At 39.9% G+C, this 12309-nt stretch overlaps 1 protein-coding gene across 5 annotated transcripts in view; it reads right to left on the bottom strand.

Annotated features, from left to right (window-relative positions):
* Positions 1 to 2338: 2338 nt before the first annotated feature.
* The window catches only part of LOC117744031 (echinoderm microtubule-associated protein-like 6), a 54602-nt gene continuing 44631 nt past the window's right edge, over positions 2339 to 12309 (bottom strand). For 4 of the 5 annotated variants that reach the window (XM_034552092.1, XM_034552091.1, XM_034552095.1 and 1 more), the window contains 15 exons: positions 9675 to 9753; positions 9430 to 9559; positions 9068 to 9166; positions 8415 to 8435; positions 7672 to 7845; positions 6762 to 6970; positions 6489 to 6646; positions 5842 to 5956; positions 5539 to 5727; positions 5269 to 5441; positions 4559 to 4721; positions 4191 to 4294; positions 3640 to 3793; positions 3211 to 3311; positions 2339 to 2824 (listed from right to left, as the gene is read on the bottom strand). In XM_034552092.1, the coding sequence (XP_034407983.1) occupies positions 2800 to 2824; positions 3211 to 3311; positions 3640 to 3793; positions 4191 to 4294; positions 4559 to 4721; positions 5269 to 5441; positions 5539 to 5727; positions 5842 to 5956; positions 6489 to 6646; positions 6762 to 6970; positions 7672 to 7845; positions 8415 to 8435; positions 9068 to 9166; positions 9430 to 9559; positions 9675 to 9753 (1894 nt within the window). In that variant the 3' untranslated portion in view covers positions 2339 to 2799. The remainder of the gene's footprint in view (positions 2825 to 3210; positions 3312 to 3639; positions 3794 to 4190; positions 4295 to 4558; positions 4722 to 5268; positions 5442 to 5538; positions 5728 to 5841; positions 5957 to 6488; positions 6647 to 6761; positions 6971 to 7671; positions 7846 to 8414; positions 8436 to 9067; positions 9167 to 9429; positions 9560 to 9674; positions 9754 to 12309) is intronic. The other variant, XM_034552096.1, reaches the window with a different exon arrangement.

The following is a 12309-nucleotide window of genomic DNA, read 5'->3' as shown; positions in this document are numbered from 1 at the left end:
GTAGTTTCAAACGTACCATAATATCAAACGTGTGCTGGTTTTAAGGGGATTTAGGCAGAAACTGTCAGTTAATCAATGGTCTGTACAAATGAATGGATTTCACAATCAGTCTCTAGCTGAGCAAAATATATAATTTTACCTGAAATGTTTCCACAATTCACTAAATCTGCCCAATCAGCTGTCAGAAAAGGTGAGTTCAGACTTCAAAAATGAACCCCAGATCCAGACTTTTTGCTTTTTAAACTTGCTTGATGAAAGCTTGGATTTTGTTTTGTGCTCATTTGTAATTATTTGACATTAATTAACTTCCGTAGCTGGAAAAGTGGAAGCAGACCGGCAGGAATGAGCCCCCCCCCAAAACTGGTGGTGGGATTCATCGGGGTCCTAACTGAGAAACTCTTCACTTGGTCATTGGTTTCCTATTTTTCTTCTTTTTTTTTTAATGCTACATTCTCTGGCAATTTGATAAGTATAGTGTGCATTCCTGTCACTGTAATCATAGTAATGAGATATTTCTTCATATTGCACAATCAATAATGCCACACAACTGGGGTGGGTGGGGTTGAGGGTTGGGGTTTGGGGGGGGGGGGCAGCGCTTGGGTGTTTGTAGGTGAGGTAGTCCGTGTGATGTGGAATGGGGGTCACTGCTAGTTGGATCTGCACCCGTAGACTTCTCCTGATCTGTTACATATGTGCAAAAAGCCATTAAAATGCTTTTAAAATGAACCAAATGTTTGTGCTCTCGTGTGTGTGTGTGTGTGTGTGTGTGTGTGTGTGTGTGTGTGTGTGTGTGTGTGTGTGTGTGTGTGTGTGTGTGTGTGTGTGTGTGTGTGTGTGTGTGTGTGTGTGTGTGTGTGTGTGTGTGTGTGTGTGTGTGTGTGTGTGTGTGTGTGTGTGTGTGTGTGTGTGAATAGACATGAGTAATGTCCTCCTGCTAGAATCAAGGCCCACAAAATATGTCACTCTTCATTTACATACTATGGGCTGCCTCCTGGTTATTTTTTTTAAAATGTTGTCGTGAACTTTAATGTATTAATTAGTTCAATTGTAACGTATCCATAACTTTAATATTGTCACGTGATGATCGTTTTCAAAAGCAGTGGCTGCTTCTCAGCTGTGATGAAGGTTCAATGTCCCATTTCGCTGCATAAGAACAGAAAAGACAAAACCGTATTATTATAAGTTTGTTTGTGGAAGATGAGAATCACATAATTTTACAGCCTCCGTGTTTTCTCTGTGTCAACGCAGCTCATGGAATAAAGAAAACTCAGATGTCCTGACGTCCTCGAACACAACAATACAAAGTTTTCCAACGCAGTCTCTGCATGACGTGCAAAAATATACAATATGCACCTTTTTAAAATTCTTAGTGAAAGTGTTTTCTCGACTATTCGGTTTCCTGATACAACATTAAGGTCCGCTGACTGTTCCTGACCTTTGACCTCTGAACCTAAATCTGATATTGAGGCAGGAAGAGAAGATTCCCGTCAGCTGTAAGTGTGAAACTTTCCTTTATTGTGGATTTGTTTACCGGCTGTGATCTGCTGTATCAATAAAAACTTTTTTTATTTTTTTATTCTCGACAGAAAATCAATGCTTCCTCCGTGAATACTTCAGGGACCCCTTTGACCTCAGGAAATCGAGCGTGTCGAAGGCGAACGATCAATGAATGCTTCACACAGACAGACACTTTGCACGGCAGTTAAAAGTTATTAATCAACAGTTCAGACACAGAAAAAAAACTCATCCACACTGTAATTTGAGGCATAAATAACATTTAGTAACATTACCACACAATGTTCCTCTCGACTTGTGTTTCTTTCCTTCTGAAATCCCGTTTTAATTTTTTTTTTTTACGATCAACGATGCTTTTAAAGTCTTTAAAAACAAAACAAAAGCAGCAGCAAAGAAATATATTTGTATATGTCCGTCCATTTTGGATGAATATAAGTTTTGAACATTCTCAGTGTAGCACCAGACAGAGTACAAAATAAGTTCAGTTGTGGATTAAAGAAAAGAAAAAAAAACACATCGTGTATGAAATATCCCACTTTTAAAAGAAGAAAAGAAACACGGATAAAAAAAGACCCAGAAAGGCACTTAAGTGTGGCGATATCCAACGACAGAAAAAGGCTCCTCGAAAAGGAAACGTGAGTTTAAATCAAATCTTTTCTCGGGTTACAGACTAAACAGACATCTTCCTATAAATATAAATCATATCTTCTCTCCCGGTCCAGTGTCCCATCCCAGTCGAGAGCGTCTTTAATGGTTTCAAACAGCAGCGTGACCCAGTGTGCTCCAGTTCCTCTAAATGGTCCTGTCTTTTTTTTTTTTACTGAGACGCGTCCGATTCCAGGAGGCAGAAGAAGCATAAGAGACACAAACCTCCAGAAAAGCAAAAGTGACCGTCTGACGAATAGAAATACATATTTTGTTGTCTTATGTGTACACATGTTTCTATGCATCTGGTGCACTGACTCCAGGGGTCTGAACCTCTTCTCCACCGTGACTAACTGGGCAGTTGTGAATTCAAGTAAACCAAAAACATCTGATGATTCTTCATTTGTTCATATATTTTTTTTCCCCGGGGTCATGTGATCCATCATGAAGCGTCTCGGATGTTTTTCCGATAAAACTCTCGTCTTCTTCCATTTCCGACTTCTTAAACTCTTAAAAAAAAAAAAAAAAAAAGGAGGTCGCGGGTTCGATTCCCTCTGGGTCCACTCGCGGTGCTTTTGACGGGCGCTTTGGATAATAAAAAAAAAAAAGCGTCGCCGGACGGCAGAAGTCTCTTGAGCTTCACAGGCATTTCCACACAAACACGCTGAAACGCACAAACATAGGAACATTTATTTCACACATGTTGAGTGAAGTAACTACGTTTATTTATAACTCATAAATCCACTATTATTCCAAATATGACAACAATCTGAACTTGATATTGTGCTCTTCAAAATGTGCATACTCCCACAATATATCTAATATATGCTGATTACACACAGGTGTGCATTTTCCTTCCCTATAATAACCTCAGTCCTGTTAGAAAACTCGTCATTTAAAAAAAATATTTATTTGTAATTTTTAGGAGCAGTTTGTTGAAGGAAATGTGATTTCTGAATTTAAAAAATCCATACATTACAATACACACTCTCTCTCTCTCTCCAAATAATGTTTTTATGTATCAGCTGCTGATCGGGGATCAGTTTTTACCTGCAGTCGTCTCCTCCTGTGCTGATCACATAATTGTCTTCGTGGGAGAACCGGATATTAGTCACGTGAGCCGAGTGGCCGAGGTAGCGCTTGTGTTTGGCCTGCAGACGGAAAAGTGTGCGTCAGTCAGCAGAAAATATACTAAATATTGCACCTTTTTATATTTAGGTGCATTATGCCCGTCTACAGCGGTGCATTGCTTATACACTGACTGTGAAAGCCCAATTCAAAACACCTGAACTGTAACGTTAAGTAAGTTCACTTGTGTCTGTGTATTAAAATAAGTCAAAAGTGATTTATTGGTTTCACACGGGACACAAACAACGCAAAAGATATAACTTGTGTGCACTAGAAAAGGACAAAAGAAGGTCGTTTTTTTTCTTTCATAAACCTCTTATGAGACCTTTTCTGGAAATGCGGGTGACTCACAAACTTCTCTGTGCAGGGGAAGTCGAACAGTTTGACCAAACCGAAGTCGTCTCCGGTGGCGACGTTCAGGCCGGCGTGAGAGACGCACGCGCAGTTCACTTCAGCTTTGTCTGCGTTTCGTGGCCAAATCCCCAAAACTTCATCTCCCAGAATGCTGCGGGAGAGAAAAGACGAGTTTCCAAAATGATACACACGCGCAAAATTATACTTTTCTTTTGAAATATGTACGGCGTGAAGTACGAGGCTAACGTGTGTTTATGTGAATGCTTTTGTCTACAAATCACATCTTTTATAACAAAAAATATAATATTAAATAATATACGTTTCAAGTTTGTTATTAATTGAAAACACACAACAGTATTACTGAAAGATTGTCCTTTAATTTAAATGAATGGTTTTAGAAAACAATCAGATTGTTACATTAGGACATTAGTATTCTTTTATGTTTATGTTTTATAGTGTGTGTGTGTGTGTGTGTGTGTGTGTGTGTGTGTGTGTGTGTGTGTGTGTGTGTGTAGGTGTGTGTGTGTGTGTGTGTGTGTGTGTGTAACCTGGTCCAGGTTGCCCAGGTGATTCTGTCGATGATGATCTGGTCGTTCACCACCTTCCCTGAAGGAACCTCAAACACCTGCCGCTTATATGCTCCTGTGGACACCTGCAGAAACACACACACACACACACACACACACACACACACACACATTAGTTGTATAGGTCATAGATAGATACCTTTTAGAGTATATACTGTGTATATATGTATTTATACTTCATATACAGTGTGTGTATACATATATATATATATATATATATGTATATAATATATGTGTATATATATATACATATATATATATATATATGTATATAATACATGTGTATATATATATATACATGTATATAATATATGTGTATATATATATACCTGTATGTAACAGCTGTCAGCAGAGAAGTCGAGCTGCAGGATGAAAGCCGGGATGTCGCTGCAGTAAACGAGCCGGTTCAGAGTCGGTCCTCCGCTCACGTCGTAGATATCCACCGTGTTCTCCACAGAACCGACCGCCAGCAGCCGCCGGTCCGGACTGAACCTGCACACACACACACACACGCACACACACGCACACACACGCACACGCACGAACACACGCACGAACACACGCATAAACAAAAGATACAGCACTACTCAATTAATATGCCCCATATCCCCTTAATCCTCACACTGTCAGTAATATAAAGAACATATTTTGTATGTATGAATTGAGACAAAAAGTTAAAAAAAATAGTTTTTTTATAAATTAAACTCGTTACAAATTAAACTATAAATTAAACAGCTGAAACAACCATCTCACCATTTCTCACCATTTTTATAAACCAAACAATCGCTTAATGATGAAAATGATCAGCAAATTAATCCATAATGAAATAATGGTTAAATACTGTGTGTTAAAATGAATGGATGACTAATATTAATCTAATGACATAATAATATACATAATAGTCACAGGGGAAATTTGTTCTACTTTTTTAATTTTCACAACGTGGTATTATTTACTGAAGGAAAGGATTTGAATACTTTGCCTTATGTATATTTATAATAAACATAAACCAAAAATCCACTCTCTCTCTCTCTCTCACCGGATGTCCTGGATGGCGACGCTGCGGTCTCGTTTCTTCGCCCACATCTTCAGCGAGCTGGCGAGGAGGACGAGGAACTCGCCGTTCTTCATCCCCACCGCCAGCATCTCTCCGTCCGCGCTGTAACTCACACAGCGGGCGGCGTGGCCGACGCACACCTTGTTCAACAGCTTCTACACGGATGGAGAGAAACGAGAACTCGATCAATGTGTGTGTGTGTGCGCGCGCGTGTGTGTGTGTGTGTGCGTGTGTGTGTGTGTGTGTGTGTACCTTGTCAGTGAGGTCCCACAGTCGGATGGTGGCGTCGTCACTGGCGGTGATGCAGAGCTCCTTGGCGGGGTGAGCGCTCACACCCCAGATGCCTCCCCGAGCGTGGCTGTCCAGCAGCAGGTTGGACGCCGCGTTCTTCTCCCCGACCTCGAGGATCTCCCCGTCCTTCGTCCCCACCAGGATCTTACCCTGAGGAGGAGGAGGAGGAAGAAGAAGAAGAGGACGTGAGCTGATGAGGAAGATCTGCCCCACGAGGGAGGACGGCGACTTCAGGAGGTGGAGATCAAGATCTAAACTTCTCACTTTGCCTCTGCAGACGGACCGGACGCACTCGACCTGCCGCCCCGTCTCCAGCTGGAAGGCCCGACAGCGTTTCATCTCCTGATCCCAGAGCTTCACCGCACCACCCTCCTTCGTCCTGACACACACACACACACACACACACATATATATATATATATTCTATATACATTTTTCCTTTGGTGGAAGTGTTCTTTGGGCTTGCAAAAATACATTTTCAATATCTGTCAAACCATATATATATATTTATATATATACAGTATATATATTAGGAAAGAAACTGTAGTCCCATGTGCCCAAAGACTAAATACAGTGTAGATATTTTACTGTCGGCCAAAGTATGTATGTATCATATTTCAAGTCTTTAGATAAAAAATTAAGAAATATAAAGCAAATTTAATCGGGCAACGTCATCATGTCTTATCTCTCTTAAAAAGAGATAATCGATAACCGACTGAACCTTTTATCCTAATTACAGACAATCTTTCCAATTTGTTTGTTTTTTGTGAATTCAATGCACCTGCGTGGTTGAATTTAAAGTGATTCAACGTAATTCAACATAATATAAAATAGTTTGGAAAGCTTTCTGTTTTGACAGATCTTCCGTGCGGTAAAATGGAGGAATGCTCATTAGTAATCGTGACACTCACGGCCTCTCCTTTCCCCCGGTGACGATGAGCCCGTCTCTCAGGGTGGTGTACATGGTGAAGACCGGCCCGGTGTGAGCCTTCGCCACCACCCTCAGCAGGTAGTGGTCCCGCCACACGTACACGTCCCCGTTGATGGCCCCGGTGAACGTCAAGTTGTTCTGCAAACGCGGTATATGTGTATGCGATACACTCAATACCTTCATTTTAACAATATCGATATGCATCATATATATTTATGTCGTTTTTGGGGCGTTAATTCTGCGGGTGACTCACAGCACCGAAGGCGACGGACAGCATGGTCTGCATCCTGCCGTCCTCCACCGTGCCCACCACGCCCTTCTTGTACATCAGAGCGCCGCCGGCCAGCGTCCAGAACTTCACGTGTTTGATTCCCACCGACACGAACTGGGAGTCCGAGTCCGGCCGAAACTCCACCACGAAGATCCGGTCCGGGTGTCCGGCTTTACTGCACACTTTGGATCCTGCAGTGGAGTTATTTAATATTAATAATTACTATTCTTATGTCGCCCGGTGGAAAAAAGTAGACCATTATAACAAGTTATATTAAATAACTCTTGTAAGGTAATTAACCTGAGAGTAAGTGAGTTTAATACGTGGTTAAATGTACAAATGTTGTCATCTTTACTTTCTTTGACTAAAAATAAATTACAATCTAAAAAAATCTAAGCCGCAGCAAAAATGTATTTAAACATGCAAATATTCAGTGAGTGTATTGGTAATATTATAATACTTTTGGCAGTTTAGCTCACACCAAAAGATTAATTGTGGCTATTAATGAAAACTGAAACTGAGTATTGAACTAAAATGTAACAGTTTTAGTAAAGCCAAGTACACATGTACACAAGTACTGCACTGAAATGTGAGGTACTTTACTTTACAGCTTTAGCAACTTTACAACACATAAAACACGTGAAGATTTTATAAATTAAATCCCTCAACAGTTTATACAAATACAGTGGAAACTATTAGTCTGTCAAACGATATGTGTAATGAAAGAAAATGCATTGGAACATATTTAATTAATTAATCAATATGTCAAAACATGTTCAATGCATGGACTTAATTAATTAATTAATATTTTTACTGAAGTGAGTGGATCTGAAAACGTCCTCCACCGCTGATCGAGTGTGTGTTTGTGTGTTTGTGTGGTTCAGTCTCTCACCTTCCTGCCAGCGCCACACAGTGATGGTGTGTTCAGGTTCCACTCCAACAGACAGCAGCAGCTTCCCCGTGGCGCTGAAGTTAACGTAGCCGACGCCTTTCGTGTGAGGACAGCGGAGGATGGACAGAGTCTGTTTGCTCATCGCATCCCACACATGGATGGAGGGAGTGGTGCCTACGTAAAAAGAGAGAGAGAGAGAGAGAGAGAGAGAGCCTTCATCATGACAGGAGGGCGACAGAGGGTCACAGACACCGAGCAGCGAGAGGGATCAACGCAGCCTACAAACACCCCGAGAACCAGACCAGCACAACGTCAAACCAACAAATCAGCTTTCAGATTCAATTTCCTGTTGGTTTCATTGCAGAAGACTGAAAACTAAACACGAGAGGACAAACATGTACTGCAAAGGAGCTCAAATAAAAAGGTAAAAAGACCCCAAAAAATGATCTTAAAAAAGGAAATGGTTGCCTCTTGAGTATGCAGGGGATATGAGCTGAATGGTAAGTGGACTTGCACTCCATGTCAACATTCACCCATTCACTCCCCACTGATCCCAGTTTAAACCTATTCGACTATATGATCAAGGAAAAACAATAATAATAATTTTGTAAGAATTAATGAGCATGTTGAAGTTGTTTCAGGTCACTTCCTGTTGGTTAGCGGAAGAAGGGGAACTCTGCCTGCTGGTCTCTGGGTGTCAGGGTGTCTGTCGTGGAGATGAGGGGGTGTGGTTTGTTTTTTACCTGGCAGTTCACTGACGTCACCTGAGGTGTTGTGAGAGAGATGGCGACAAATGAGGCCAGCCAAAACACACACACACACACACACACACACACACACACACACACACACACACACACACACACGCACACACAAACAAAAACAAAACAAAAACAAACAGATAAAAACGTGAAGTGAGTTGTTTTAAAGAGGCTCAGCTATTACAGTAAAGAGAGATAGTTATGGGCGCTTACCTTAAAATTATCAGCAGATTAATACTTAATTTAAACCTTAACTTAATATAACCTTTTTTTTATTTATTATTAATTCATTTTAATAATCACGGGGGGACATTTTTTCTACTTTTAATACTGTACATTTTCCTGATTATACTTACATAGTTTTACTGAAGTAACATTTACAGTACTTGTTACAGAGTATTTTCTTCACTGTTGTATTAGCTGATAACTGATTTTATTTTATACAATAAAGCTGAACGGTTAAGTGTTTCTATTCACTCTCAGGGGACAACAAGTAAAGCAAGCAGGTTAAACGTGAAGCAAAGGAGAGAAAAAGCTCAGACGAGTTAGTAGAGAAACACACTAACATGCAGAAACAAACACACACACGCACACACACACACACACACACACACGCACACGCATGCTCAGTGTACCGATCTGTCCGGTGGCGATGATGTTTTTGTATTTCGGGTGCTGATTGGCGGTCAGAGAGAGGATGTCATCCGTGTGTTCCAGGTAGAAACTCTGAGTTCCTGCAGCACAATAAGTCCCATGAACACATCACTTTGATCTGGAAAGGTCACGGGTTCAATTACCGGCGGCAGCGAGTTATATTTATATGAATTATCGCAGCTCGAAGTATAATTTTACTGTCCGTGAATCGAGCATCAATGCTCGTTGAAAGCTAATTAGGCTAATGCTGTGTGTTTCTGCCACTTTTTACACCTCTAAATGTATCAGACTAAATAACACATCCGGTCAAAATTGTGTTCTGCGACCGCGTTGCCGTGGTTACCAGATGTGAGACTGTGGACGATGGCGGTGGCGGCAGTGTGGTAGACGATGTCGGTGCCGTCGTTGAGGTAGTGCAGGTTGTTGCGACAATCGTAGCCCCGGAAACCAAACACGTGGTCCAAAACCAGGTCCTACAAGAGAGAGAGAGAGAGACAGGTGAACAGGAGGAGAGAGAGAGAGAGAGAGAGAGACAGGTAGAGAGAGAGAGACAGGCAGAGAGACAGACAGGTAGAGAGACAGACACACCTCCACCAGTCTCTTCTTCTTGGAGACGTTGTTCTTCTGGAGTTTCTCCGGCTGCGGCGCCGCTCGACTCACCGGAGGCCTGAAGGACCAATCAGACGATCAATCAAGTAATCAATCAACCTGGTGGAGGAACAGCCAGTGAGACGGCGTGGACAGACAGGAATGAGACGGGACAGACAGGCAGGTCAGACAGGCAGGTCAGACAGGCAGGTCAGACAGGCAGGTCAGACAGGCAGGTCAGCCACAGACAGGTGGGTTGGTCTCACTGTGATCCTTCTGTCACAAAACCGACTGGTGCTACAAATACTATAAAATATATAGTATAATATAATACTGAGTATAATACTGACTATAATACTGAGTATAATACTGAGTATAATACTGACTATAATACTGAGTATAATACTGAGTATAATACTGAGTATAATACTGAGTATAATATACTGAGTATAATACTGACTATAATACTGAGTATAATACTGAGTATAATACTGAGTATAATACTGAGTATAATACTGACTATAATACTGAGTATAATACTGACTATAATACTGACTATAATACTGAGTATGATACTGACTATAATATACTGAGTATAAAACTGAGTATAATACTGAGTATAATACTGAGTATAATACTGAGTATAATACTGACTATAATACTGAGTATAATACTGACTATAATACTGAGTATAATACTGACTATAATACTGAGTATAATACTGAGTATAATACTGAGTATAATACTGAGTATAATACTGACTATAATACTGAGTATAATACTGACTATAATACTGAGTATAATACTGACTATAATACTGACTATAATACTGACTATAATACTGACTATAATACTGAGTATAATACTGACTATAATACTGAGTATAATACTGACTATAATACTGAGTATAATACTGACTATAATACTGACTATAATACTGACTATAATACTGACTATAATACTGAGTATAATACTGACTATAATACTGAGTATAATACTGACTATAATACTGAGTATAATACTGACTATAATACTGACTATAATACTGACTATAATACTGACTATAATACTGAGTATAATACTGACTATAATACTGACTATAATACTGACTATAATACTGACTATAATACTGAGTATAATACTGACTATAATACTGAGTATAATACTGACTATAATACTGAGTATAATACTGACTATAATACTGACTATAATACTGAGTATAATACTGACTATAATACTGAGTATAATACTGACTATAATACTGAGTATAATACTGACTATAATACTGACTATAATACTGACTATAATACTGACTATAATACTGAGTATAATACTGACTATAATACTGAGTATAATACTGACTATAATACTGAGTATAATACTGACTATAATACTGAGTATAATACTGAGTATAATACTGACTATAAAACTGAGTATAATACTGAGTATGATACTGACTATAATATACTGAGTATAAAACTGAGTACTTCATGACTCAGAAGAAGAAGTAAAAGTCAGATTGTGGCAGGCGATTGAAGGACTGCTCGGAATCACGGATAACGTGAGCTGATATCAGCAGTGATTGTGCTTCACACACACACACACACACACACACACACACGCACACACACACACACACACACACACACACACACACACACACACACACACACACACACAATAGGCATTAGAACAGTAAGAGGTGGACAAACAGGTGTTACCTGGATCCCCTGGACAGCACAGGGATAGAACCAAGGTAGAGCTTTAGAAAACACACGCACACACACACACACACACACACACACACACACACACACACACACACACACACACACACACACACACCTCTTCACATACAAACACAACAACACACATAAAAGGCCTCATGCCCCAGCTTCAAGCAAGTTCTGTAGTGAAAACAAGTGTTTCTTTCCTATTTTTTCTATGTTTTCTGAGTACTGATATGCTCTGAAATGTAAAAACATGTGTATCATTTTCTGATTTCAAGGTGTTTCAAGGTGTTTTAAAGTACCTTAATCTCACATCTGTCACTGCTTTAAAACACCTGCATGAAACCGTGTCACGTCCACTAGATATCAGGAGGAGGACGTCTCTGCTTTTCAAAATAAAACTTACATTAAAAGGAACAGCGTGTTACATTTAGTGAGATTAATTGGCAGAAATTGAATAAATATACAGACCTATATTTTCATTAGCGTATAACCTGCAACTAAGAAAAGTCATATCTATATAATAATAATATAATAATAGTTATATGTCTTCCTTGTAAACTGCCATGTTTCTCAGAAGCTCAGAAATAAACATTCGGTGCTGAATTATTTAGTGTTGATAAGCACCGACGTTACTGGTGCTTTTCAGTATAATTTAATATCACGCTAAAGGGCTGAGTTCCACCAACTACACAGACAGACAAACACACACACACACACACACACACACACACACGCACACACACACACACACACACACGATGCGTCAGCGAGCATGGAGGCGGCGGTGAAGTGAACCAGGTAATGTTATTACTCGAGTTAACGGCCACTACGATCCTTACTGTTACTGTAATAAGTTTACAATACGTTATCAATACAGTTGTTCAACAAGCATTAAAAGAAAG

This window comes from Cyclopterus lumpus, chromosome 15 (genome assembly GCF_009769545.1).
Source record: "Cyclopterus lumpus isolate fCycLum1 chromosome 15, fCycLum1.pri, whole genome shotgun sequence".
NCBI classification, from domain to species: domain Eukaryota; kingdom Metazoa; phylum Chordata; class Actinopteri; order Perciformes; family Cyclopteridae; genus Cyclopterus; species Cyclopterus lumpus.
Note: the sequence above shows the minus strand (reverse complement) of the source record. Positions and strands in the feature narration are given on the sequence as shown.